Source organism: Protopterus annectens, chromosome 2.part1 (genome assembly GCF_019279795.1).
Source record: "Protopterus annectens isolate FY-2018-M chromosome 2.part1, PAN1.0, whole genome shotgun sequence".
NCBI lineage: Eukaryota > Metazoa > Chordata > Ceratodontiformes > Protopteridae > Protopterus > Protopterus annectens.
The window spans coordinates 951,478,620-951,505,683 of record NC_056729.1 but is presented as its reverse complement, the minus strand read 5'-3'; the positions used below and the strand labels follow the sequence as shown (position 1 = coordinate 951,505,683).

General features: G+C 44.4%; 1 protein-coding gene across 1 annotated transcript in view; it reads right to left on the bottom strand.

The window, feature by feature from the left end:
- FBXL5 (F-box and leucine rich repeat protein 5) overlaps positions 1-27,064 on the bottom strand; it is a 2,105,165-nt gene that overhangs the window by 1,223,001 nt on the left and 855,100 nt on the right. Inside the window, exon 5 of the mRNA XM_044062581.1 lies at positions 11,200-11,382. Coding sequence (XP_043918516.1) covers positions 11,200-11,382 — 183 coding nt within the window. The remainder of the gene's footprint in view (positions 1-11,199; positions 11,383-27,064) is intronic.

Here is a 27,064-nt window from a genome sequence, read left to right as displayed (position 1 = left end):
GAGCATCAAAACCACATTGCAAGGTATGTTTACCCACTTGTTCTGCACTATGCATCAAATCCTGCAACTCCTTCAAGTCTGGTTGTTCAGGTTGTGACATTTCGCTTCTCAACTGTGATAACAGAAACTGTTGGTACTTTATCATATGGAACTGGCAGTTTAATTACCTCATGGTTAAGGTGGCCGAGGTGTATACCTTTTTTCCCCACCTTTCTAAGGATCAGGAATCTCTCTCGGAAGGTAATGGGTTTTTAGCAGTAGAGGCCTTAATTCCCTTGGGGCCCTGTGAGATAGTTTCTGGGTCAGCCGCATGGCTTTTGTATAAAAATTGGTGTGAGTCATGAACCCGGTAGTACCTGTCAGGCTTGACTGGGGCTGGAGGTAAAGAATCCGGGTTAAGGCAGGCCTCCGAGTACACATCATCTAGTATGTCTAAGACAGGAGGTATAGCCAGAGGCCTGTGCTGAGGTAGCAGGAGAAAATCCCTGAGCCTTTTCTTGGAATCTGAGTACTCTTGGCCTTCCCAGTGGAAGTGTTCCCTTAAGGTATGCAAGGTTTCCCCAAATGAGTAATCCTCTGGGGGGGAGACAGAGGGAATGGACTCCTCAGCATCAGAATCTTCAAAAGGGGAGTAAGAATGTTCCTGTTCATCAGAGTGCTCTGAAATAATGGAGGCCTGGTCAGAGGAGGGGGATTCTTCCTCCACTCTGGGCCTTTGTCCGGGGGTTTAAGAACCCCTGATACGAGTAATCAAATCCTCAGCCATTTTAAGCATCTGTTTTTTAGGCATGGGGCCTGGAGAAGGGCCCTGTGGAGCTTGTCTCTTAGAATGCATGGCTGCTTTAGACTTAGTGAAAGCCTTGATAGAAAAAGAAGAGGAAGGTCTGAAGACACCTTGAGAGGAGGCAGACCTGTCTACATTTTGAGATTCACCACCAAGAGTGGCTTCGGTATCTGTAGTCGGGGTGTGGGCCGAGAAGCCTGCGACCTCGAGCACAGAAGACACTGCCAATGAAGTGTCGTCGGTAGGCAGGGGCTGCGTAGGTGCCTCGCTGAGAACAGGACCACCTGTAGTCGGCTTTGGCGTGGTGTCGGTAGAGGCCGCGGACCTCGTGTGTCAGTCCTTATCTTTGCGTTTTTTAGACAAAACTGGAGTCGGAGTATCCGACGACATAATATAGTTAAATTTTTTGCCAAAATAGTGCTGCGCGAACTCCGCCCGACGCTTAACGGTGCATTTGTTGAATGTAGCACAAAAACGACAGACCGAGACATCGTGGTCTGGGCCTAAGCAAGGAATGCAGAGGGAATGAAAATCCTTATGCGGTATTTGCTTCACACAAGAAATACAATTATTAACTTTGTCTGACATCAGTCTGAGGCAAGAAAAGTTTCCCCAACGGGGTACTTAGCTTTCAAGAAGACTTCGGTTGCAAAATTTTCATAATTTCAGGAGCTGGCCGACCGGCACTTGCAAACTGCTTCTGCTTCGGGCACCGCGCGGCAAGAAAGACTGAAGAAAATGGCGTCGGCTGGTTCTTTTATACACCTGGCGCACTGATGTCAGGGAAGAAGCGACGACAACCGACGCCGGACCTAGACTTTGGAATTCGGCCGACCGAGGACCTGCCTGACGGCAGGAGAACCCATCTGTTATGACTGCAGCTGTATGCATGATGAACATCCTTCAGATTCCTCCAAGTCGGTGTCAGAGGTGATAGACTCAGGGGAGTCAATGTGCTTCCTCTTGCACTGTCTCTTCCGAGGGGGTTCTCCTACCGGATCAGGAGAGGCCTCGGAAGAGGAGGATATTCCCAATGGGGAAACCTGAGGAGCTGGCTCTCTACGGCCTGTTACAAGGGGGTGAGTAGAAACCACCGCAGGCACTGAAGAGGGAGGAGCTGACTGAGCCGAATGTGGGGTAGACACTGGGTCTAGCACGCTCCGCATGACCTCGAAGGCGCCCCTATCAGCCAAGGCCGGAGGTCCCCGCTCCGAGGAGACAAGGACCCCCCCCGGCACCGACAGGGGCGGCTCCGAGGCCGATGTCGGAGCCGAACTCACCAGCGCCGACGCCCCGAGAGGGAGAATGGGGTCGGACAAGGGTCCGATGCCACTTGCCCCCTCGGAGCCGACGAGGGAAGCTCGGCACCGAGATCCCTCCAAGGAGGAAATCGGAGCAGACGACGGAGCCGAAAGGGAAGGTATCAGCTCCGAAGCACTGACAGCCACGGCTCCGATGAGCCCCGGCTCCGAACTCAAAGGAGTCGGAGGAGGAACAGAATCAGGGATGGGAATAGCCACTGACTGCTGAGTAGGGCTTTGCAGCATTTGGGCCAGTGCCTTGGACTTGAGAAGTCTACTCACCACCCTTTGTAAGTCATGGTCGGACAGCCTGGAGGACAGAGAGGAATGAGACCTATGGCTCCGCTCCGACAGAAGAGGAGATCCCGGAGCCGAGTGGATGGAGCCGATGGAAGGGGACCTAGACCTCTTCTTTGAAGGTGGCTTCGATAAGCCTATCGGAGCCAACTGAGTCTTGACAACCTCGGCTCCGGCCGGAGCCGAGGTAACAGTATGAGACTTCGAAACATCGACTCCAGCCGATGTCGAAGCAGCTTTAATGCTCACAGGAGACGGCTCTGAAGCTGGAGCAGACGGCCTGGAAGTCTTAGAAGGCTTCCCCAACGCAGACTGGGTCGGGGGGCCGTCAGGCTTTAACAAGCCTCGAAGTATGAGCTTGTTTTTGCGTTCCTGCAGGACTCTAGGGCTGAATGCATGGCAAACAGCACATGAGTCCTGCAGGTGCAAAGGTCCCAGGCAATAGACACAAGAAGTGTGACCGTCTGTCAGAGACATTTTCTGACAGCACGAATCACACTTCTTGAAGCCTGAGACCTTGGAGTCTTTAGACATCCTAAAAGGCTGTATGAAACACAAACACAACACACAGACACACCCTTTAACCAAATAAAAATCCAGTCACACTGAAAGGACAGGGAAAAAAAGGGAGTGGGCCAAAGGCCTAAAAGTTAAAAAGGGGATAAAACGGGAATTCAAACACAAGGGGGACCCGATTTAAACTAAAGGGATACTCTGTATAAAAACTAAACTAAATAGAAAAGATAGGGGTAGAATTTGAAGTTTTTTTAACAAGAAAACTCACTAACCTGCCAGAGCCAGTAGAAGAAAGCACCTCGTCAGATAAGCGGCAAACGAGATCTGAGTAGTTACCGCCTAGCATTGTGGGATATAGGGGAGCCTCGAGCCGGTGGAATAAGCTCTCGAGCTTTAGTATTGGCCGAGTTGGAGCCTTGGGTCAGCTCCGAACCCATCCAGCAAGAATGAAGGCGAGACTGACAACTTATCATCAGGTTTTGACCCAGAAGACATGGTTGTCCCATACCTGGTTCAGACATTGGAAGAGCCGAAAGTGGTTGATCCCTGGTTCATGGTGGCTGAAAGGACTATACCAGAGGGGCCTGGAGAGCTATGCGAGTGTTCTGAGGAATGACAAAAGCCACTGCAAAGTCACCCACCATTGGCTGAGGCACTGACTGAGCTGAAGAGTTGGCAAGGGCTCTTTGGCAAGTTTTTTTTTTTCCTTCCTTTCTAGGTACAGTGGGAGGCAGACACATTCTTCAAAGCATTACAATACTAATACTTTATAGAAAATAGTCCCTTAAAGCCCTGGTTCTGTGGGTCAACTCTGCCCTAGGGCTGCGTCCATTAAAGTTACCCCTCCGGCTCGGGGGAAGGGCACCTTCAGCTGGAGCAGTCACGGCAAACTGCTGCAATTTACGGAAGTAAGGAGGTTGGCATAATTGTTAGAATTGTTTACCCTACAGACACAAGGTACATGGTTTGATTTTCATGTGAGATAATTAGCTAGGCTTAAAATGGTCCACAAGGGCAGTTAGCCTAGTAATCTATGAACCTAAAAATGTTGATTGCCTGCTTTCTGGTTCCTAGAGAAGGTCCTCTGCAGGGTGGAGATACCCACACTCACAGTAAACAGCATTTTGTCCTCTTTGCTCATTTTCAAAGTAACCTTTTTTTTTTTTTTTTAAATAAACAAAAAAAAATCTTTATTAAATTATCACATGATATAGACAATCTTATCTTTACGTAAATGAAAAACAAACACTGACAACTTTAGTTGTAAACATTATGCATCACAGACACCACAGAGACAACCATATTTGTAAACCTTATACATCACTTATAAATCTATCGAGTCATTGTCAGTTAAGCATTATACAGCTCATGCAAATCCTGCCTTCTTTCAAACCTCATTCCTTCTCTAGTTTCCACAATTCCCATTTTTCCTATGTAGTTTGCTCCTTCCATTTTCTAAAAATCCAATTACAGTTGTTTTATTTCTGTTACTGTATTCACTACTTCTAGTAAAGTTGGTTTAGACTCCTATTTCCATTTTCTAGTAATTGCTTTTTTGGCAGCCACCATAATTAGACTCGGCAAGGCTTTACTATGTTGAGGCAATTCCAATTCTGTACCATAGCTCAAAAAAATCATCTCCCCAGTCAATCCAATCTGCACACCCAGGATCGCTGACAGAGCGGTCTGCAGGGAATCTTTAAAGTCTGCCAATGCATTACATTCACAAAAAATATGTTCAATTGCCTCTTTCTTCCCCGTCCAACATTTGCTATCCACCTCAGGAAAAATTCTTTGGTGTCTACTTGGGGTATAAAAATACCCATGTAAACACTTCCAGGCAAACAACCTAAATCTTCTAGACTTTGTTGCATATTTAGAAGACATACATATATCCCCCATTGTCTCTGTGAATTTCGCATCCAATCTCCCTGCCCAATCCTTTCTAAGCTCCTCTGATTCTTACAGTTATCATGCAATACTGTATATGCTCTACTAATTATTCCTGGTTTTAATGGCAGCTTCTGTTCTAGAGTCTATTAAAAACTTTACAAGTTACGGTCTTTTGTTTAGGACCTCTCTCCCATTATTTTCTCTTTGCCTATACTAAAATCAATCCTTGATAGGGAAGGTAATCTCTAACCTGCAGTCCAAACAAATTATTGGCATTTTCCCTTTCTATTACCTTTCCCTTTCTAGTTATTTACTCCCAATATCTTGGATCATTTACCAGTTTTCTCCAATAAATTCCATCCCTCTCTTGCCTATTGTCTGTATACCTAACTGCAGTCATCTCTACCGGCAGAATCTCTTTTCTCCTTTCCTGTGCTGGTTTAGTTCTTAAAATACTCCCTGCTACTTTATGAATATAATATTCTGTATGATTACTGCCATTCTGCTCGAGTCTGCATCTAAAATCACAGTCTCTCCTTGTTTCTTGAGCTCCCCCCCCCCCCTGTTTCATCATCCCTTTCCACTTTGAATTATAGTTTTCTGCTTGTGCTATGTATAAAAGAGTCTCAACTGTGTTGGTCTAAAAAAACCCGCAAACTGCGTAATCCTAGTCTGCCTTGTTCTACTGGAAGAATCATCTTATCCCACTTGACCCTTGCTGTCTTCCCCTCCCAGATAAAATCCTTTAGCACTTTTTTTAAGAGCTATCCACAACTACTCCTCTGGTTGATAAAAGTATGCCTGACCTGTGTACATCACTAAAGGGACTAAAAACATTTTAACTGTTTTGATCTTACTATCCATATAACAAAGCTTCCAGTTTCTCAATTTTTGTATTATGTTTTGTTTAGTCTCTTCCCACATATCCTTAGCTGCCACAATGAAGTCATTTCTAATCCATACTCCTAAATACTTCATTTTATCATGTCCCCATAAATATGGATATTATTGGGCCTATTCTTGTGTGGGCCCAGTCAAAGTACCCTTAACCCTGGGACCAAATAAGTGGTCTCAGGGGGCAGCATTAAGAAAGGACACCTTAAAGCAGTCAGTGAAGTTAAAAAGGCACACTGAGGCATGACAGTAAATAGCAATGTCAGTACCTGCCTCGCAAGCTGTACTATCCACCACATTTGAGATGTACATGGATATGTTTGAAGTGGACTGCAGAGTGATCAACTGAGTCTCCAAGGTCTTACACGACTCTACAGAAGGTTCAGATGCCACAAACTTAAAAACTTCAGAAGTTAGGTCTCTGCAGCCTAGACAAAAGAGCCATGCAATTCAGAGCATGAAGGGCAAATGTGGCTGAAGCGTGAGCATGCTTCCCAAACTGGACCAGCTCCTGTGACTCCTGATTTAGTAGATGGACTGAAGTGTTCCCTGAAATCTCTTTCCTGGTGGCTGCAGCGACAATGACAACCACTAAGAAACTTTTGCTCCTACAGGACCTGTCCTGGGGGGAGGGCAACCAATATTTTGTCAGGTTTGTGGAGAATGTATTCCACCATATCTGGTTCTTTCAAAGCCCTCTAGGGCACAAAGTCAACCAGCACAACCAGAAGGGGTGCTACCAAAGACATGCCTGTGCTAACACCAAAGGCTTCAAGAAAGACAGAATCCTCCTGGGAAGGGGCTTTGGTGTTCCAACCCCCCTCCCCAAATATCTCATCAGCTTCACATCATCGAAGTATGCATCCTCACAGGGGGATAGGGGACACCTTCCCCCTTCACAGAGGTCTGAAACTATGGCAAGATATTCTTCAACAGAATTTAACTGCTCCCATTTCACTGGCGCTTCCTGTGCACCACGGGGGGAGTGGCAATGAAGCAGAAGGAGCACCCCAGGACTGGGGCTGCTCAGTGCTTGTTGTGGGCTGTCTCAAGTGCAGTTCATGTGAAACAGACCTCAGACAGATGAAAGGGGGTCAGGATTAATGCAAAGCTGAAAGAGAGGCATCAGGATGAATCTGTCTCTATGACATCAAAAGCAGACAGGGGGTAGACAACTAGAAAGGGAACTTGCCCAATCCAAGGGACGCCCCAGCTCCAATCGCTAACCCAGCCAGATTTGACATTGGGACCATAGCTGAGCTGTCCAGAGTTGAAGCACTGAAGGGCAGTCATGATCCTGATAACCTCAGAATCGACTCCTACCCTGAACCCATTGCTCCAAGACTATGGTTCTGGTATGCACTTGGCTCTAAGGCGACAAGAACTGAATGCATCAAGACACAAGTCAATCCCGAAGGCAAGCTATGCTCTCAGCCCTAAAGGAACAGGTGACATTGGATCTTATAACCAAGGTCACTGGTATCCAAGAGGTTGGCTAGTGGAGGAGTAGAAGAAGTTAGGACCATGGGGATAGGTCCCCCCATCCTCTGAACCGACGTGAAAGGATGACCCCAGGTCAATCTGGGCCTTCAGGAAGGTACACATGAGCTGATCCAAGTCTGAATCCTTGACACTCCTGGGAGGACCTCACAGTCTCATGAAGAAGCCATAGAAGTAGGCTTGCTGGGATGAGGCTTGGGTGAATAACCTCACAGATCTGAAAGGGAAAAAGCCTGGACTTGAGGAGGGGTGGCCTGTGGAGAAAACTCCAGGTCCACAGTAACGGCCCCAAAGGAGACTGGATCGAACTGGATTCTACAGCTGCAGACAGCAGTGGATTCTGGATGTCCAAGTGCAGTAACTTGGTCAGATCCAACAAATGAGTCAGAAGAGATGGAGATAAGTGACAGCAGGATCTTCTTTCTGGATATAAGAAAAAAGCCGAAGCTATCAAGGGCCTGGGGGCCCTCTGATACATTTGCCCCTCAAAAGTGGAAGTAGAAGGTCTTTTTCTATTTATATGCTTAGCAACCTCTCTTCCTTCACTCTTTCTTGTGGTCTGTCTTTCTCCTGTCTCTCTCCTTATCTTTTTCCCTCCATTTGCCTCTACATTTACCTCTTCTTGGTAGGAAAAGGGGACAAAATGGCCTGAGCATGCCCAACAGGAACTGTAGGGAGCAAACCCTTTAATACTAACTTTACTCAATGGTCAGACAGAGCCCTGGCTTCAAATGTGGCACAAACCTTGCAACAGGTGTCCAAATGGGTGACACCACAGCAATAAACACATTTGTTATGAATGTCCCGAGGGGGCAAGCTGTGGCCACAGTCCAGGTACTTTTTGAACCCATGAGGTCTTAGTCATATTACAGTTCACACAAACCACACTAAAAAATAGTAAAGGTACAACAAAGTTAGAAAACTGATTGGCTCTAATGCCAAATCTGGGCTACCCACTAAAAATGGTGATGGGGAGAAAGGCCGGACACAGCTACAGTTAAACAAGCAACTACAACTAGCATTAAAAGGAAAGGAGGACATCAGAAGAATGGCAAAGCCAAAAGTCACTGTACGGAGCTGCACTGGAGCACACCTGACTGTGGAAAAGGCTATCATCATCTGAAGAGACAGGCATGCAGTGTATTATGGGAAAGGTTTTGCTTCAGAGCTGAAGATTCTGATCTGCCAGCCTCAGATCCAATCGGATTAGATAACTCACAGGTTGAGGTAGATGGAAAAAGACATCTGATCCAGTGTTTAGCCTCTGAATTACACATTAACTTGAATTCAAATTTTTAATTTGTCAAATATTTCCTTATATCAGACAGTGCTGAATGTCTCAGCAAGGTGAACTTTATGCACAACAAGCCATTCATCAAGTGCTGCTATTACTTAAAAGTGTGCCACAAGATTCAAATGTCAATCCCTCCCATTAACAAAAGCCATACCTCACAGATGTAGGTCTCCTGTATCATTAAGTTCTACTGCAAGTCTTTCCACAACCACAATGTTACAAGTCCCCTGTGTCATTTTGCATAAACTTCATTGTGACACACTCCAAAATTTTACACAGAACACTGGTGAAGCTGCAATGTCTAAAGTGAACACTACAAGGTATCTTGTTTGGTTCCTTGGAACTTGAGTTTTTACTTTTACCCAAGGCAAAAGTTACCATGTCTATGGTTAAACAAGATATGGCTCCCCTTATCTTCAATAACACTGAAATGCATTTGCTTAATGTTAAGTTTGCACAATTTCTTTCTTAAAGCACATTTCTACAGTCTACAGCTGGGAAACTGCTTAATTAGTTTATTGTTAACATTTTAATTCATAATTTTTCCCTCACAACACTTTTCTGCAATTAAAAACTCAGTAATGTATTCAACCTGTCAGACCAAGCAGAGTTCAGTTGCAGCTGGAAGATTTTATAAGAAAAATAAATAAATCCTATTAATTCTGTGAATGCACCAAAGGGGTTATTTGTTGACTTTATCTGTATATTTGTGTATTTTACTAGCATACATTTTACTAGCATACCTTCACAAAATGCAAAACAAAGAACGCATTGACAGTATGCTGAATGCTCTTTATTTCAGTCACTGAAGAAAGTATCCCAACCTGCTTTATGCCATTTACACTGCCACTGGTAAAATATAGGAAGGATGATTTACTTTTGATTTATTCTGAATCTACGAACAATGATGATGGCTGTCTTTATCTGTGTTATCTGCAGAAGGTATAACCATGGATGCTGCCTTGCCTAATTAGAGTTCATATTGTTTGTTCCTAGTTGTTTTGATTAACATAGCTGATCAACGTTTGGGCATGTTTACCAGATCCTGAGCAGTTTACCCCAGTCAATGCACAGAAAGATAAAATACTCCATAGGGGTTGTATTTGCACAGATTTTTACATCCTGAAATTTAGTCAGGAAATCATCAGGCTCTGTAGGAGAGACAAATGTATACGCTAGAAAGTAAATCTGCATTTCTGTTTCCTGAAGGAGCAAGTACATATCTGTAAATGCAGATCCACTTTGAAACAGGTGTGCTTTGTTCTCTGCTATCAACTGTTTTACTGAACATTGTACAATACTACTGTACTGAACAGTTGGAAACTACTGAGGAAAATTGCCAAACCATCAATACTGCATATGGCCAAAGGCAGTCAGTTTTATCTACTCTCACAGTTGGTGGGAGATGATCAAATGTCAATCGATAAATGTAACAATTCTATGACTACTATAACAGATACAATAATGCATCAAAAACTAGAGGAGCTAACCATGAAAGGACATGAATGAAAGGGCAATGCCCACTGAATTTTTGGAATGGAAGGACACAGACATATGCTCAAGGGTACATTATGTACAGTTCCCTAGTGCATACAGAATAGCTAAACTTTACTGTTTGCTTCAAGAATGGGAGGGTCACTTTTGGGTTCACATCACCTAGGAAAATAAGTGCTGAAACTATGCACACTGCACTCCCAACCATGAAGTGGTAGTACAGGACACGTCATGGGGAAAACAAAGGGGTACAGGAGAATCCCTCTGATGGCTGCCTCGATTACGGTCCCACTACAGCTGCCCTTGTGGTTTGGAGTGGCATGGTGGGAAGAGTTGTGATGGTCAGCACATAGTCTTGGAGCAAAAAAATGTAAAGTCTGAGCTAAAACAAAAAAAAAAACCCACTTTACATTAAATATAAGCAGGAGCAAAGATTACCTTCAGAAAGGAGCATATTTCACTGGCTGTTCAAGATTTTTATATGCCAATCTCAAAAGGTGGAACTAGAGTGGATTTCTTAATTTCTGTTCAATCTCAGGACCATACAGTTGTAGATCTTCCATGCAAGCCAGTGGTATATTTTACATCGGCACAGACTGTACTTAACTGGAATAAACCACTGATCCACATGGACCTTTTTCAAGTGCAGCCAATGGTTACAGACAGCCAAAATTGTTTTCATATAAAGAGACTTTACAAAATACAGTAGAGGTGAACATGCTATATAGTAACTTCTTACAGCATATTAGAATAATAAAATTTCCCCAAGAGATACCACTTATTCACAAAAACAGACTTAAGACTTGCAATTTTTTTGCAGTACTGTAGTAACTAACATCCAGTACTGCTTACATGAACTGTTCTCATTTCACATAAAACTAGTACAGCAACAGCACTCAATGTAAATAAATAACCTTAAGTTCAGCTAGAATCATCACTTGTATTACACCCAGCATATCTAGAAATGACATTAAGTTCAGCTAGAATCAGTAATCATGAATTACACCCAGCATACAATCTACACTTTTACACAACCTACAGGTTTTATCCGTTACTGTCCTAAGTGAAAATGGTTAGGTATGTTTCATTTACTCAAACCAGTTACAGAAATGCATGAAAATACAATCCATATTAAATAAAATGAGGTAAATAATCAAAATGATGTTTTGCAAAAAAATTTAGTTTTGACACCGATGAGGATTCTTTTAAAAAATGCGTTAACACACCTCTGGCCCACCGGACTGGATAAAGATGTTTCCAGAGTGATCCAGTTCTAGCTAGTTCTGACCATCCGTGCTGAACTTGGCTGCACTGACACAGCTCCTGAGGATTCAGGAAACTGAAAATCTTCAGCATCACCTCAGGTGGAAGCTGAGAAATGTGTACCAAATTAGCTGCTGGCTTGACATCTACAAAGGAAAAGCATCCAAAAGAAGGTGAACGCATTACGTAATTTATCCTAACTGCAAACAAAAAGAAATCACCACTGAAACAAACTTCAGGGATACAGTGCTACATTTTTAAATACAGCTGTTCCGAAATAAAGAACATACACTTCAAGACTTATTTCATATTAGAATACTCACGATATCAGCCAATCTGTGAAAAGGCATTCTGCAGTGGCTGGAATATCTGCAGCATCCCTCTTGTGCCCTCTTACTCATAACATTTCTTAAGTCTAGCACTTATATTTCATGCTTATATATCTCCCTTCAGATCTTGCACTGCATCCCTTACCACAATTAAAAGTCACTCTCCCAAAAAACAAGTCCAGAAGAAACAGATTGTTACACTTACAAAAATAAAATTATAAACCTGGAAAACATACCTATAGGAAGTCCTGTTGCCACATCATATCTGAACATCCCAAATAAGGGGGACAAAATTAAGGAATAAAGTACCCACCTGCCAAGAGCCATCTTAAAAAATATTCAAAGATCAGTTATTTCAAGGCTGTTGGTAGTGAATGCAAAACTTGCGTAAAATTCTAAGCAATGCACTAAAAAAGTGCAAAACCCGAGCTGGAACCAGAAGGGGAAGGGGTAGGTGGAATCCATGCCAAAAAGCATACTACAAGACCGAATGCACTGAAAAATGGTGCTCCCAAAGGGAGTGTCCTCCTGAACAGGAAATCAGACTTGGTAATGGCATACACCAATGGCCACATTATTACACAGTTGATCTCCAAGGACACATTCCAGACATGCACACCACATGCTGTTAAAAACCCTGGCAGTAAGTCCTATCATTGGCAATGGACCACTCACATGTCTAAAGCAATCTGGTAGTACACCCATATCACAAGTTTCACATATACATATACACACATGACTATATAGCTATATACATAAAATACCGATAGTATGTGTCGCTCGTCCGGTCAGGATAAAACAGACGAACAGTTGTAGGTTCGGTTCAAGCAACTTTATTACATACAAACACATCAGGATTGAGGCTTAGTAACTTAAGCTTATAAACAAGCTGACTACCGCATTTATACATGTTAACACTTTGGCTGTTCACTCAAAATGGCACTGCTGCCTGCATGTGCTCTCGATTTATATGCACGTGCCCTCACTTGGAAATGCTCTGTTCTACATCTTCCCTCTGAGAAATAAGTCATGCACAGTAATAATGACAACAATCACTGACATGCAATTATACAGAACTAATTACAGATGAAACAACCATGTCCAGGTTGCTGTGCCTTTTACACTAGGTCTGGAAATACGACCTGATCATGTGACAAAAACTAGAACTGGGTTTAGCAACAGGGACCGTCTTTAATGAATGTTTGGCTTCAGGGACATCAGGACATTGCCTGTATTGCTCCAAGACCTAGAATCTGTATCACAGGTACGACACTGCGATATCAATTCAGACACCGAAGAAGATGCCTGCAATTTCTTCTGTATTCTATACCCTCAGATTCCACTAAGATAGATCTCAGCTCGGCACACATACCTCTCACTTGACAATTCGATCAAACCCTTTCATCGTTTGCATCCTCCCTATCTCTCCTTCTTTCGATGGATGAAGAAATCTGCTCATTTTATCATAGTTGGACTTCTGAAATGAACACTTGAACAGTTGGGCTTTGATTGCTCTGATGTTTTTAGCATTAGGCACGAACAAACTGGAACTGATAGGCAAGGTTGTTCTGATTTGCCTACACAGAAGTTTCTGAGCAAGTGAGCCAAGTAAATTGTCACAGGGTATATTTCCGAGAGTAAGCAAATTCAAGAAAACTTTGTTATTGTCACGCTTTGACCTCTCTAGTAATTGCTTTGCACTTTGTACTGCATGCTCAGCTAGACTGTTTGTGGGTGCTCAGGACTACTGGTAACATGAATAAAGTCCCACTGTTTTGCAAATTTCTGAAACAGCTGGCTGGTAAACTGGGCACCGTTGACAGAAATAACTTTGTTGGACTATCATGGACTGAGAAATGGCGTTTCAGCTTGGCAATGACAGTACTGGATGTTAGGTTAGGTAGCAGATCAATCTCAAACCAATCTGAATAAGAGTCTACCAACACTAAGTAATGTTGACTGTTCCACTCGAATATGTCAGTGGCTACTGTCGGCCAAGGTAGTTCAGGAATCTGGTTTAGCTGAAGTGGCTCTTTTTGCAAATGCAGTTTAGTACTACTGCATACTGAACAAGATAAAAGTACTTTATCAATATCTTTTGACAGAGAAGGCCAAAATACTGGTCCTCTCACCCTTCTTTTGATAGCTTGGGAACCTGGGTGGCCACAACGCAAAATTTGGACGTACTCAAGTTGTAAAGAAGTAGGAACAACAACTTTAGGACCTTTGAAAATGATACCATCTTCCATCAACATCTCATCTCTGTAAGGAAAATAAGGTTGCACTTCTGTTGATACACAAGACTGCTTTGACGGCCATCCAACATTAATGAAGTGGTTGACCTTTTGAAAAATTAGATCAGTCTCTGTATGATCTAGCTCATCAAGTCTTGTGGTAGAAAAATTACGCAGTTACATGACATCAAAGTCTGCATCAAGCTTTTCTGTGGTATTTCTGGGCAGTCTGGATAAGGTATCAGCCAGAGCCAGATAAAGAAGTCTGCCTTTCATACGACCATTTTGAAGTTGTACTTTTGTAATCTGAACGTCATTCTTTGTAGCCTTGCTGGAACTGTGTGCAAAGACTTCTTTAAAATAGTGACTAGAGGTTGATGATCACTCTCAATCTAGATAACTCGGCCATAAATATAATTTTGGAACTTCAAACATGCAAGCACAATTGGTAAAAGTTCCTTCTCAATTTGAGCATACTGCATCTCAGTTTAGGTAAGAGTTCTAGACGCATAGGCTACAGGTCTGCCCTCTTGAAGAATAACTGCACCAAGACCGAACTTTGAAGCATCACAGGAAAGAATTACTGGTTTACGGACATTATAGTACAGTACCTTAACATAGGTGGACTGGCAATTTTCTGTTTCAGGTCATCAAATGTTCTCTGGTATTGTTCCAACCATTATCAGATAACATTTTTATGCGTCAGCTCTCTTAAGGGTGCTGATAACTTACTGAAGTCTGGTATGAACTTGCCCAAATAGTTAACCATACCATGAAAATGCTGCAAGGCTTGGACATTGTCTGAAGCTGGTATCTCAAGAACAGCTGTTTGTTTGGAAGGATCTGGTCGTAAACCTGAACTGGTAAATAAATGAACTACACAAGTTACGTCTGGTAGCCTGAATTTACACTTCAGAGGATAGAGCATTAGATTCACTTCACGTACTCTTTCCAGAACTTTCCTGAGGTTTCTGCCATGCTCTGCTTCACAACTGCCTCCAACTAGTAAATCATCTACTATTATAATATATTGACAGCCTGAAAAAATTTGCTCCACTGCACACTGAAAGACTTCACTGGCATCATTTATTCCAAAAGGCATTCTGAGATATCTATCTACCAAACTGTGTGCTGAATGTAGTCAGTAGTTGTACAGAGTGTATGTGATGTGTGCTGTGTCTTTAAGAAGCATGTTAAAGACTGCACATGCACATACAAATTTCAGACACATGCAATCCCTAGTGCCATTTTGAACGAGCAGCCAGAGAGTGAGCATGCATGATCACAGTTGTTAGTTTATATACAAGTTACTTAAGTTAAAGTTTATAAACTTCTATAGTGATATAATTATAATTGTCTTTCGGCTTTCCCCAGTTAGGGGTCATCACAGCAGATCAACGGTCCGCTAATGATTGGCAGTGGATTTTTACAGTGCCAAGTTGCCAGCCCGATGCCCAACCTTCAAAGAAGGCACACACATTCACACACGTACCTACCTGCATGTCTTTATACGTCACTTGACCACAGGGAGGACATGCAGACTCTACGGGAGAACCTCTTGCTGTGAGGTGGCAACGCTAACTGCTGCACCACTGCGGCTGTGTTTGTATATAATAAAGCTGCTTCAACAGAATACACAAAAACTCTTATTGTGTCCAAAGTAGGAGAGCGACATGGTGTCAGAACCAGGATGGCAGAGAATAACATTCAGAGCCATAAGGTGCAGAGATGACAGTAAAGGTAAAACTAAGAAAAACGAGCACGAAAAGAGCCAGAAAAAAAATCAAAGGCAATGAGAAGTAGCACAAACTGTTTATTTGGTAAAAAAGACAAAACGGGGTATTACAAGGGCACAGACCACATTATTAAGCAAGTGGAAGGCACAAAAGGTTAATGAACTACGGAAAACGTTTAAAACAAAGGTATTTGATGAAAAAAGAAGTTACGTACTCACCATAACGTTCCATGTTTGTAGTCTATCTCGCCCTTCATTCTTACATATGGGATTGAAGACGATCCTCGGCTCCGACTCGGCCTATTTACAAGCTGGAAGACTTCTAGTTGGCTTGTGGTTAGGTAGGTATCCCATGGTGCACCAGTACAATCTCCAGATCTTGTTTGCTGCTAACTAGGAAAAATAATAACAAACATACAGAAAGAAGGCAAAACTAAAAGGTCTCCAGATAATAATGATAACAATATTTTTCTGTCTCCAGGTACTTCCAGGATGGGGGTAGGAGGGTGGGTTTGTAAGAATGAAGGGCAAGACGGACTACAAACATGGAAAGTTATGGTGAGTATATAACTTCTTTATGTTCTGTAGTCCTATCTCGCCTTCATTCTTACATATGGGACAGCGTCTCTCGCACCTTATTCTTGGGTGGCTCAAGAAAAGATACTCCCGAGTACCGTGGAACCAAAGGATGCTCTACCCTTGGAGGTTAAATCCAATTTGTAACAAGTAATAAATGTGTGAGGGGTAGCCCAAGTTGCTGCTGCACAAATATTATCAAGTTGGACCCTGGCTTGAAAGTCTGCAGAGATAGACCGAGATCTTGTAGAATGAGCCTTGATTTTGAAAGGTAAAGGTCTACCCTCAGAGGTGTAAACGTAAGCTATACAGCTAGAAATCCAATCTGAGTGTGTCACTTTGGAAACTGGTAAAACTGACCGGGATTCGGAAAAGGAAATAAATAACTGATCTGATTTCCTGAATTCCTTAATCCTGTGCAATTAAAAACGTAACTGTCTATGGACATCCAACTGATGAAACCTGTATTCTGCTGCGTTGGAATGATTTGGGAAGAACATCGGAAGTTCTATGGATTGATTCAAAGTGGCATGGGAACAGACCTTGGGGACAAAGGAAGGATTAGTACGAAGAGATACTCTGTCTTTGTGAAAAATCAGGTAAGGGGGTTTTACAAACAAAGCTTTTAACTCTAAACCAGTCTGGCCGATGTGATAGCCAACCAAACGCAAAGTCTTCCAAGACATGAATTTCAAAGGGGATGAATGAGAAGGCACAAAGGGTGGAGACGTCAATTTGGATAATACAAAATTTAAATCCCATGAAGCAACAGGTTCTTGAAATGGGGGTCTTAACAAGGTGGCACCTTTAAGGAAGGTTTTGCACAGCCTATGTGACATCAGATTAGAATCTTGTATGCCTAGATGAAAATTTGAAATCACTGCCAACTGAACCCTGATAGTGGCAGCCGCAGATCCCTGGTGGAAAAGCTCAGACAGGAATTCCAAAACCACTGGAATGGAGGCGGTATAAGGGTCAACATTCTTTTTCTCCACCCAGATAGAGAATCTCCTCCATTTACTGGAATATAGTCTCCTAGTGGAGGGTTTATGAGAGGACGTAAGGATACGAGTCACGAAGGGTGAGAAGTCGTGAAGCCTGACTAGGGATGGAACTGGAGCAGCCAAGCTGTCAAATTGAGGGTGTGTAAGGAGGGATGAAGCGAGCCTGACATGCGAGTCAAGAGATCTGGAACTGGGTCCAGAATCCAAGGATCGTCTAGGAGAAGAGGCCCGAGAAAGGGGAACCAAATCTGATGAGGCCAGTAAGGAGCAATGAGGATCAGTTTGCTTCCCAGCTGTTTTGCCTTCTGAATAACCTTGGGTATGAGAGGAAAGGGAGGAAAAGCATAAAGGAGACCCAGGGGCCAATCATGAACAAGTGCGTCTCTCGGTGACTCCCCCCGGAGGGGAGATGAGGGAGAAGTAGCTGCTGCATTTACCATTGATTGGGCTGGCAAAGAGATCGCAGCAAGGCTGTCCCCATCTGTGAAAAATCTGCTCCGCTATTTCCTGTTTCAGAGACCACTCGTGAGGCATCAGGATTGACCAGCTGAGCGTGTCGGCTATCACGTTGGTTGTCCCTGGAATTTGCACTGCCACCAGAAAACGCTGGGAAGATATCGCCCATTTCCAAACTCGAATGGTCTATCGACAGAGTGGGTATGATCTGGTTCTGCCCTGTTTGTTGATATTCCAATACTACTGACATGTTGTCTGACTGTATTGCAACAGTCCCCAGAGGGAGAAGGTCGCAAAGTGCTTGCAACGCCAGGAGCACCGCCCTCATCTCTAGAACGTTGATACGCAGGTGAGCCTTGTGATCTTGCCATGTGCATTGGACAGTCCTGCCTAGATAATGACCCCCCACCCTGTGAGGTATCCGTGGTCACAGTGCCCGTGGTTAACTGACTGGGTAGAGTCCACCAAATGAGGTCCTTCTTGCAAGAGTCTGTCAGCAGTATGTGACGAGATAATGGTAGGTGCTGAAAAGACCATTGGGATGACAGCAGCCACTGAAGAACCCTCATGTGTAGTCTGGCTAGCGGCACTAGTAATGTGGTGGAAGCCATGGTCCCTAGAAGCTGCAGAATAGTCTTGGCCTTGACCTTTCATTGGAGGAGAAGACACTGAATTTGAAGAACCAGATTCTGTGCCCTTTCTACAGGTAGACGAGCCAACACATCTACTGTGTCCATCTCTGCACCTATAACAATCACAGACTGAGAGGGCAATAAGGCAGATTTTTCCCAATTTATAGAAATTCCCAACTGGGCACAAAGCTGAATGGTAGCGTCCCTAATGTGAAGTAGTAGATTCCTGGTGGGGGCTGTAAAGAGCCAGTCCAGATACGGAAACACCTGGAATCCTCAACGTTTCAGGTGAGCTGTCACTACTGCCACACACTTGGTGAACACCCTGGGGGTTGTGATGAGACCAAAGGGCAGAGCACGAAACTGGTAATGACTGGCTCCCAGCCGTAAGCGTAGTGGACTCTTCGACATCCTGTCCATTTTTATGTGATAGTAGACGTCTTGGAGATCAATTGAGCACATCTAATTGTCTTTCCCTAATAATGGGTGTATAGACTGCAATGTCACCATCCGGAACTTGTCCTTCTTTACTGATTCTTTCAATCTGCTGAGGTCCAAGATGGGCCTCCAGTCTCCTGTACGTTTTGGCACTAAAGAATCTGGAGTAAGTTCCGGATCCTATTTGGTCTCCTGGGACGGTTTGGATGACTCTTTTTGTCAGCAACTTGTTGACCTCCACAGCTGCCTGATCCCTGTGATTGGGTGGAACATCCGGGATCCTCCTGGGAACAAAATGTGGAAGAGAAAAGGGTATGACATAACCTTTGTCTTGAGTGATACTTAGCCAGGCTTCTGGATACAAAGAAATGTGACCTCCGACCAGCCCCAGAGAAGCACAGTCGGGCCCCACATCAGGAGCGCGGGTAAGGCCGGCCCCGAAAGGAATCACAGCCTCCCTGGTTTTGCGGTCCGCCCCTGCCTCTAGGGCAACATCTACCATTACCTCCTCCTCCTCTGACGGAGGAGTCACCCTGTGCATCCTGGAAAAACCTCTGGGACTTCTTGAACCACATTTTACCGCCGCTCTGACCCTTTGGATATGGTCTAGAGGGGACAGTAAAACATACTCCCACGGCAGAGACTGTTTTTCCTTCTTGCTCGCACCAGGTGAGAGTGTCCTTTACCTTGGGTCCAAACAATGAGGGCCTGTCGAAGGGGGCATTGGTAAAGGTAGACGAACGGATCCGCGCAAAATTACACAAACGCATCCAGGAATAACGCCTTAGAGAGACTCCTGAACCCGCTGCTCTACTTGCTCCATCGGCTGCATACGAGATAAGCCTCATGGACGAGTTGACAATAGAGTTCAAGGTGGACAACTAGGCAGACACCTCATCAGGGACTCCCTCAGTAGATGTACCTTGTAGAGAATCTCCTAACTCCTTAAGGAGATCTCTATGAAGCCTTGTGAAGTGTGTAAGGTAATTCAGCGATCTAAGAGTAAATTCCACTGAAGAGAAGATATGCTTCTCGTATCTGCCCATCGTTCAAGACTCCTTATTAGGTGGATTAACAGAAAAAGAAGTTATGTCCTTACCATAACGTTCCATGTGAGTTGTTCATCCCGCCTTTTTATTCTTGCACGTGGGTCGGAGCCGATCCCTAGGCTCCGAATCGGCCGCTTTCAAACTCTCAGAGAAGCTCGAGACCTAGTGTATATCTCATGATGCTCTGCTGTGAATCCCCAGATCCAGTATGCTGCAACCAAGACAGCCTACAGGAAGAAATGAAACTATAGTGTCTACCTATGAAGGTAGCTAAAAGACTGTAGATAGGAAAAACAGAATATGCAATACAGACTGACAACTTGACCAATCTACCAAGGCAACGATCCTGCTCGACTGGAGGGGGAAGGTGGGCGGGAATGTAAGAACAAAAAGGTGAGATGAACAACTCACATGGAATGTTATAGGTTCATAGGTTCATACTAGGCTATCTGCCCGAGGGCATTTATAAGCCTAGCCCATAGTTTTGTGGCTTACGCCACCCCTTTAGTTTGGAGAAACTATGCCCATTATTTTACTGTGCCTCTGTCGAGCAGTGACACTGAGGTAACCCCTGGGGTGTATCTGCGATCTCCCATCCATTGGTCAAGATTCCTCTTGAACAAGGCCAGCGAGGTGCTCTGCCTCACATAAACCGGGATTTTGTTCCACAGCATAGGGAGTCTTTGGGTGATGAATCTATCCCTCCAGCACGTCCTATTAATAACCGTGTTGAGGTTTAAGTCTCCCGCCCTTGCGGCTCTGAGGGATCTAGATTTTTTGAGATGAAGCATGTTCATCAAATCTGGGTTTGACATGGCCTTGTATGTCAGGCATAGGTCACCTCTGAGCAAGCGGTAAGCAACTGAATATAACTGGAGTTCTTTCAGTCGGGCAGCATAAGACAGATTTTTGAGACCCTTTATCCTTTTGGTGAGGAACTTTTGGGGCCTCTCCAGCTGCTGCAAGTGTCGGGTCAGATACATTCCGAATGGGGCATTGTACTCGATCATTGGTCTGATGAGTGATGAGTATAGGGAGACTATGACTTCCCTTGATCTAGATGTGAATCCCTTCATGATAAGGTGGGCAATGTAGAAGGTCTTCCTAACTACTTTAGCAATATGAGTGTCGAATGAAAGGCTACTGTCAACCTGGGTTCCCAGGTCCCTAATAACTTCTTCTGTGTTCAGGGGATTGCCACCTATATGGTAGCTAGGGGTAACCTTATTTTCCCGAAGGGTATGACTATGCATTTCTTGGCATTTAACTTTAGGCCATGGCTCTGGCACCAGTTATCAGTTTCTGTGAGACCCTTCTGAAGGATATCTGTGTTGGATGTGTTTTCAACTACGGCGCCCAGTTTGCAGTCATCTGCAAACTTTGTCAGCCATAACCCTCCTGTGTTTGCTTGTACTTCAGAAAAGTAGATGCCAAACAAGAGTGGGCCCAGGACTAAGCCCTGTGGGACACCACTTGTGACAGGCTTTGAGTCTGACATGGCGCCAGCAACTCTGACCCTGTGGGTTCTGTCGCTCAGCCAGTTTGCAACCCATCTTGTAATGTATGGGTTTACATTTAAGTTGATGAGTTTTTCAATGATACCCGAGTGAGGTATTGTATCAAAAGCCTTCGCCAGGTCTAGGTAGGCTGTATGGACTGCCTTTCCTCGTCAATGGCCTTGGTGACTGTTTGAAAAAGTCAACCAAGTTTAAAAGGCATGATCTGCCTTTGACAAAGCCAAACTGGGTTGGATCCAAAGTCTGCAAGTTCCCTATGTCTTTATTTATGAGATCCATTATGATCCTCTCCATGGCTTTGCAGATAAGGCTTGTCAAGCTAATGGGACGATAATTTCCAGGGTCGGTGGAGGCACCGCCTTTGTGGAGTGGGACCACAGTCGCTGCGCCACTCCTGGGTGTATCCGGAGGTGAGACTAAGATTAAACAGCTGTCCTAACTGTGGGTTTAATTCCTCGTTGAGTTCATGGAGCACACAGCCGGGGACACCATCAGGTCCCATGGATGCTGTGTTCTTTGCCTTGGAGAGAGCAGTTCTCACCTGGGCGTTAGAGATGTTTGGGGGGGCTACAATCATTTGGTATAGATATCTCTCCTTTAGGGGAGGGGAGAAGTTTGCACTGAACCTGTCAGCCAGTATGTTGGCAATGTCTGTAGGATCAGTAATCTTCACATCATTTTGAACTAATTCTGAGCATATCTGGGAGTTTCCGCCTAGGTTTCTGACATAGCTAAAGAATGCCTTATGGTTGTCTTTAGAGTCCTTAGCTATTTTTTCTCAAAATTAGCTTTGGATGATTTTATGAGAGCTCTTAGCTTTTTACTTATAGTGATCAGCGGTGTCTTACCTTTTAAGGATTTTGCTCTATCTTGTAGTAGCTTTCTCCTTTTGTTGTAGAGTTTGTTTATGGCTGGGGTCCACCAGACTGGACGCTTGCCTTTGGTACAAAGAGTCTTTGTTTTGCTTGGGATTGCCTGATCCATGCAGCCCTGCAGGTGCTGGTAGAAGGCATTTGTAAGTGATTCAGCGGTTTGAGTAATGTTAACCGCCGGCTCAGGGGCCTTAAAGGAGACCACACTAGTCTTTAGAAGTGTGAAATCGGCTTTCGAGAAGTTCTTTACTGTGGTCTTTTTCATTTCGGGTGGGGGCGGGATGAGGACCTCCAGCGAGATTAGTTTGTGATCAGATCTCACCAGTGAGGGGTATACTTCCGGCGTTGAACATTGTGCTCCCATGTTCGTGATGATGAGATCAAGTATGTTTTCTCCTCTTGTGGGGATGGTGACTAGTTGTTCCATGGCATTTGAGTTTATGAATTCCAGGAACTTTTGGGCTAGAGTGTTTGGGCTTGAGTAGTGTTCCCAGTCTATATTAGGGTAGTTGAAGTCACCTAGTATGATGGTGTTCGGAGATGCATTTATCCCCTCCAGTGTTTTCAGGAAGGCCATATGAGGTTCCTGAGTTTGTGAGGGTGGCCTGTAACATGCTACAAATTGCAGAGCAATCTTGCCTATGGTTAATTGCACCTGGATGGTTTCCGATGCATCGTGCGATGCCACCAGTCTTGAGGTGTGGGTGTCCTTGATGAATATGGATACCCCTCCTCCTTTCTTGGTATTGTCCGGGTTTTGGGGCCGGAACGCATGATATGAGGTAAAACCTGATAGTGCTGGGGTGCTCTCAGGAGCCTTGAACCAGGTTTCTGTCACAGCACAGACATCGATGTTCTCCATACTGAGAAGGGCCTCGAGTGCGTGCATCTTGAGGTTGGGACTTCTGGCATTGAGCATTACCCTTAGTTTTTTTTCTTTGTTTTGTTCTAGGGTGGTAGGTTTAGAATTTGAGCCTTGCCTAAAAAAGGCACTATGGGGTGGCAAGAGCCTTTGCCAAAATCCGGAATCCCAGGGGTGACAAGTGCAAGCCGTCCCTTGCGAAGCAGCGTGGCTTGTCCAGCATGTCATCCCAGGCAGACAGACATTTGATCCCCTTTGAATGACACCAGAGTTTAAGCCAATTGTTAAAGCTGATCATCTTATCTCTGTATTGTGGCATCATTCTTGGTGAAGGTAGGATACTGCTCAAGGTCAGGGTCATACCTGCTTGGGCTACATAATCAGAGAGCTCCTCTATGTCTCTTTTCATGTAGTCCAAGGAGGTACGTCTCAGGTCGTTAACACCAGCGTGGACAATGATTGAGTCGTACTTGTACCTGCTGTTGAGAGACCTGAGTGCATGCGTTATGTGGCGGATTCTAGCACCCGACAGGCAGCTTACTGTGACCTTCTCCTTACTCAGTCTGGTGAGCGGGACGTCAGTGTGTCTGACTATGGAGTCACCAATGACTAGTGTGTCTGGCATTGTGTTTGGCCTTAAGGGCTGTGACTGCTTGACACTCTGACTGTGTGGTCTATGTGTTGCAGGTGTTGTGTTCTGAGGTGGTAGTTGTTTGAGTGTCTGCTTTGGTGGCCTCTGCTGTTTTGGTAGAATTTGATCAGAGCCTCAGTATGTCTTTGTGTGTTTATGTGTATGATTTGAGGTTGTGATGGTATTATGTGAGACTGGGTCTATAGTGTGTGTGGTTACCTTCTCCTCCTGTCTGGTCATGCCAGTCCTATGTTGAGAGAGCTCAGCCTCCAGTTTGGCCGTATAGTTGCATCTCTCGCATGTATTTGTGTTTTGTGGGAGGAGGAGAGGGTTGTCTGTGTACATGAGGCAATTGTAACATTGCCTCAATATTCCCAGGTTCACCAGCTGAGCAGGAGAGGACATTAGCAACTGATCCCTCGACATGCTAGAAGGAATAGACAGAAAAACTTAAGAAAAGGTAATGGGGGATGTGGGTGACCGAGAAATGGGGTTTGCTTTTTTGGGGTACTTTCTATAACAAGAGTGCTGTATCGAGGTGATAAGTACTGTAGGAGCAAGTGCTTTGCTATACAGATAGAGAATAGTCTACTTGGGAGTCAAGTAGAGATAATTTATAGTTGTAGGATACACTAAATAGAACAGTAGTATACTTTGAGGAAGGTAGTTTTAATGGAAAATTTGAAGAGTGGACTTTAGGTAGCCCTAATAGTTTAAATCTGATTAACCGGCCTAGTGTGCAACGGTAGCAGCTGCTCTAAAGCACGCTAACGCGTGCTTTATAGCAGGGGGCTGGAAAAAACAGGAAATGACCCAAAATGGCCGACAAATTACTAGTTGCTGCTTCTAACCACTCCTCTGAGGACAAACAAGCAGCTCAGTACTTCCCACTCCCACTGGTGAGTAAAGAAACTACCTCTGGCCACACAAGAAAATGGAGGAACACAGAAACCAAATACAAAGCCCAGGGATCAGCAATCTGATCACTGGAACAACTAGCTAGGAAAGTTTAGGAAAGGAGAAATTTTTTTTGTTTTTTTTTTGCAAACAGACAGAAAAAAATGCAGTAAATGCTTTGTTTTCGACTAAATTGCTATCAAAGGCTGGTACACTTGAGTGTATTATGGTAAGGACATAACTTTTTTATGTGAAGTTATTCTATCTCGCCATTTTGTTCTTACACGTGGGTAGCGTCCCAAGCACCCTGATCCTGGGTGGCTCACGGAAGAACATTTCTGAGCACAGTGGAACCAAAGGTAGCCCTGTCCCTGGAGGTCCTATCCACTTTATAATGAGTGATAAACGTGTGAGGTTTTGACCACGTGGCAGCTGCACAGATGGTATCTAAGGGTAATCGAGCTGCATGAGCTAATGACGTAAAAACAGCTCGTGTCGAGTGGGCCTTGACGTTAGATTCTAATGGCTGACTAGTAGAGGTATAAATGGATTTGATGCAGTCAGAGAGCCACTTAGACAATGTGATTTTTGATACTGCAAAACCTTTCTTATTTTCTGTGTGAGAGACGAAAAGTTGATCCGATTGTCTGAAATCTTTCGTTCTATCTAGATAGAACCTCAGTTGTCTGTGTACATCAAGTTTGTGCAACATATATTCCAGTCTGTTGGTATGGTGCCTGAAGAAGGTTGGAAGCTCAGTGGACTGATTTAAGTTAGCTTCTGAACAGACCTTGGGAAGAAAAAAGAAGTTATGTTCTTACCATAACGTTCCATGTGGAGTGTTCATCTCGCCTTTGTTCTTACACACGGGTTCGGAGCCGATCCTCGGCTCCGAGTCGGCCGCATAGCAAACCTCTGCATCTCAGAGAAGCTCGAGACCAGACTATATCCCACAATCCTCCCTGCCATTACTCAGATCTAGTTTGTGAGTAAACCAGACCAATAACCAAAAACCTCAGGTGCTAGGGCTACACACTGCCACAGAACCCAGAGACACTCTCTCACTTAACAAATTAACTAAGGGTAGTGAAGTATACCCCCATGAGGCAAGAAGCAATATACCTGGAAGGGGTTAAGACATTTCGACCAGACTCTAGTCCTACCCGTTCTTCCAAACACGTGAGGGAGGGAAGGGAGGGAATGTAAGAACAAAGGCGAGATGAACACTCCACATGGAACGTTATGGTAAGAACATAACTTCTTTATGTGAGAGTGTTCAATCTCGCCGTTTGTTCTTACACACGGGTAGCGTCCCTAGCTCCGTCACGCCAAGTGACTCATGGAAGAACGTTCCTAAGCACAGTGGAACCAAAAGATGTCCTGTCTTTGGAGGCTTTGTCAACCCTATAATGAGCGATGAAAGTATGTGGTTTAGACCACGTGGCTGCTGCACAAATCGTGTCCAAAGGCAGACGAGCTGCATGAGCCAAAGAAGTGGAAACGGATCTGGTAGAGTGGCCCTTAGGTTTGGCAGGCAAGGCCTGATTTGACTTAGAATATACAAAAGCTATACAATCAGTAAGCCATTTAGATAATGTACGTTTTGTAACTGCCATGCCCTTTTTATTGTCTGCAAACGTGACAAAAAGCTGATCTGTTTTCCTGTAACCTTTAGTCTTATCCAAATAAAATCTTAGCTGTCTGTGGACATCCAACTTGTGCAGCATATACTCCAACTTGCTAGTATGGTTCTTGAAAAAGGTAGGGAGTTCTATGGACTGGTTAATATTCGTGACAGAACATACCTTAGGAAGGAAAGACGGATTTGTTCGCAAGGAGACTATCTGGGTGGAAAATTAAGTAAGGTGGTCTGACTGATGGTGCTTGCAGCTCTGATACTCTTCGAGCTGAAGTAACAGCTACGACAAAAAGTGTCTTCCACGACAAGAACTTCAGGAGGCAAGACGAGGCTGGTTCAAAGGGTGGCAACATGAGTTGTGACCATAATAAATTTAAATTCCATGGGAATAAAGGGTCTCTGACGGGCGGCCGAAGATGGAAGGTTCCTTTCATAAAAGCCTTACAAAGCCTGTGGGACATAATGGGAGAACCGTCCTCACCAACATGGAAGTTGGATATGGCCGCCAACTGTACTCTTAGTGTGAAAGTAGAGGCTCCTTTGTGAAAGAGGAGAGATAGAAATTCTAGAACTTTATGTAAAGGAGCTACCAGGGGGTCCAAGTGTTGGCTAGATGCCCAGTATACAAAGCGTTTCCATTTACTCCTGTAGAGTTTTGTAGTGGAAGCTTTATGAGAGGCAACCAGAATGCGTTGAACTGCTGGAGAAAGTAGATCAGACCTGGCTAGGCAGGGAAGTGGAGCAGCCAAGCTGCTAGTTTGAGGGATAGAAGAGACGGGTGAAGAACTCCCGACGAATGGGTCAGTAGATCTGGTACAGGGTCCAGGATCCACGGTTCCTCTGTTTGATGGGCTCGAAGAAAGGGGAACCATATCTGCCGAGGCCAGAATGGGGCTATGAGTATAATTGTCCATTCCAGGTTCCTGGCTTTCTGAAAAAATTTGGGAATCAAGGGGG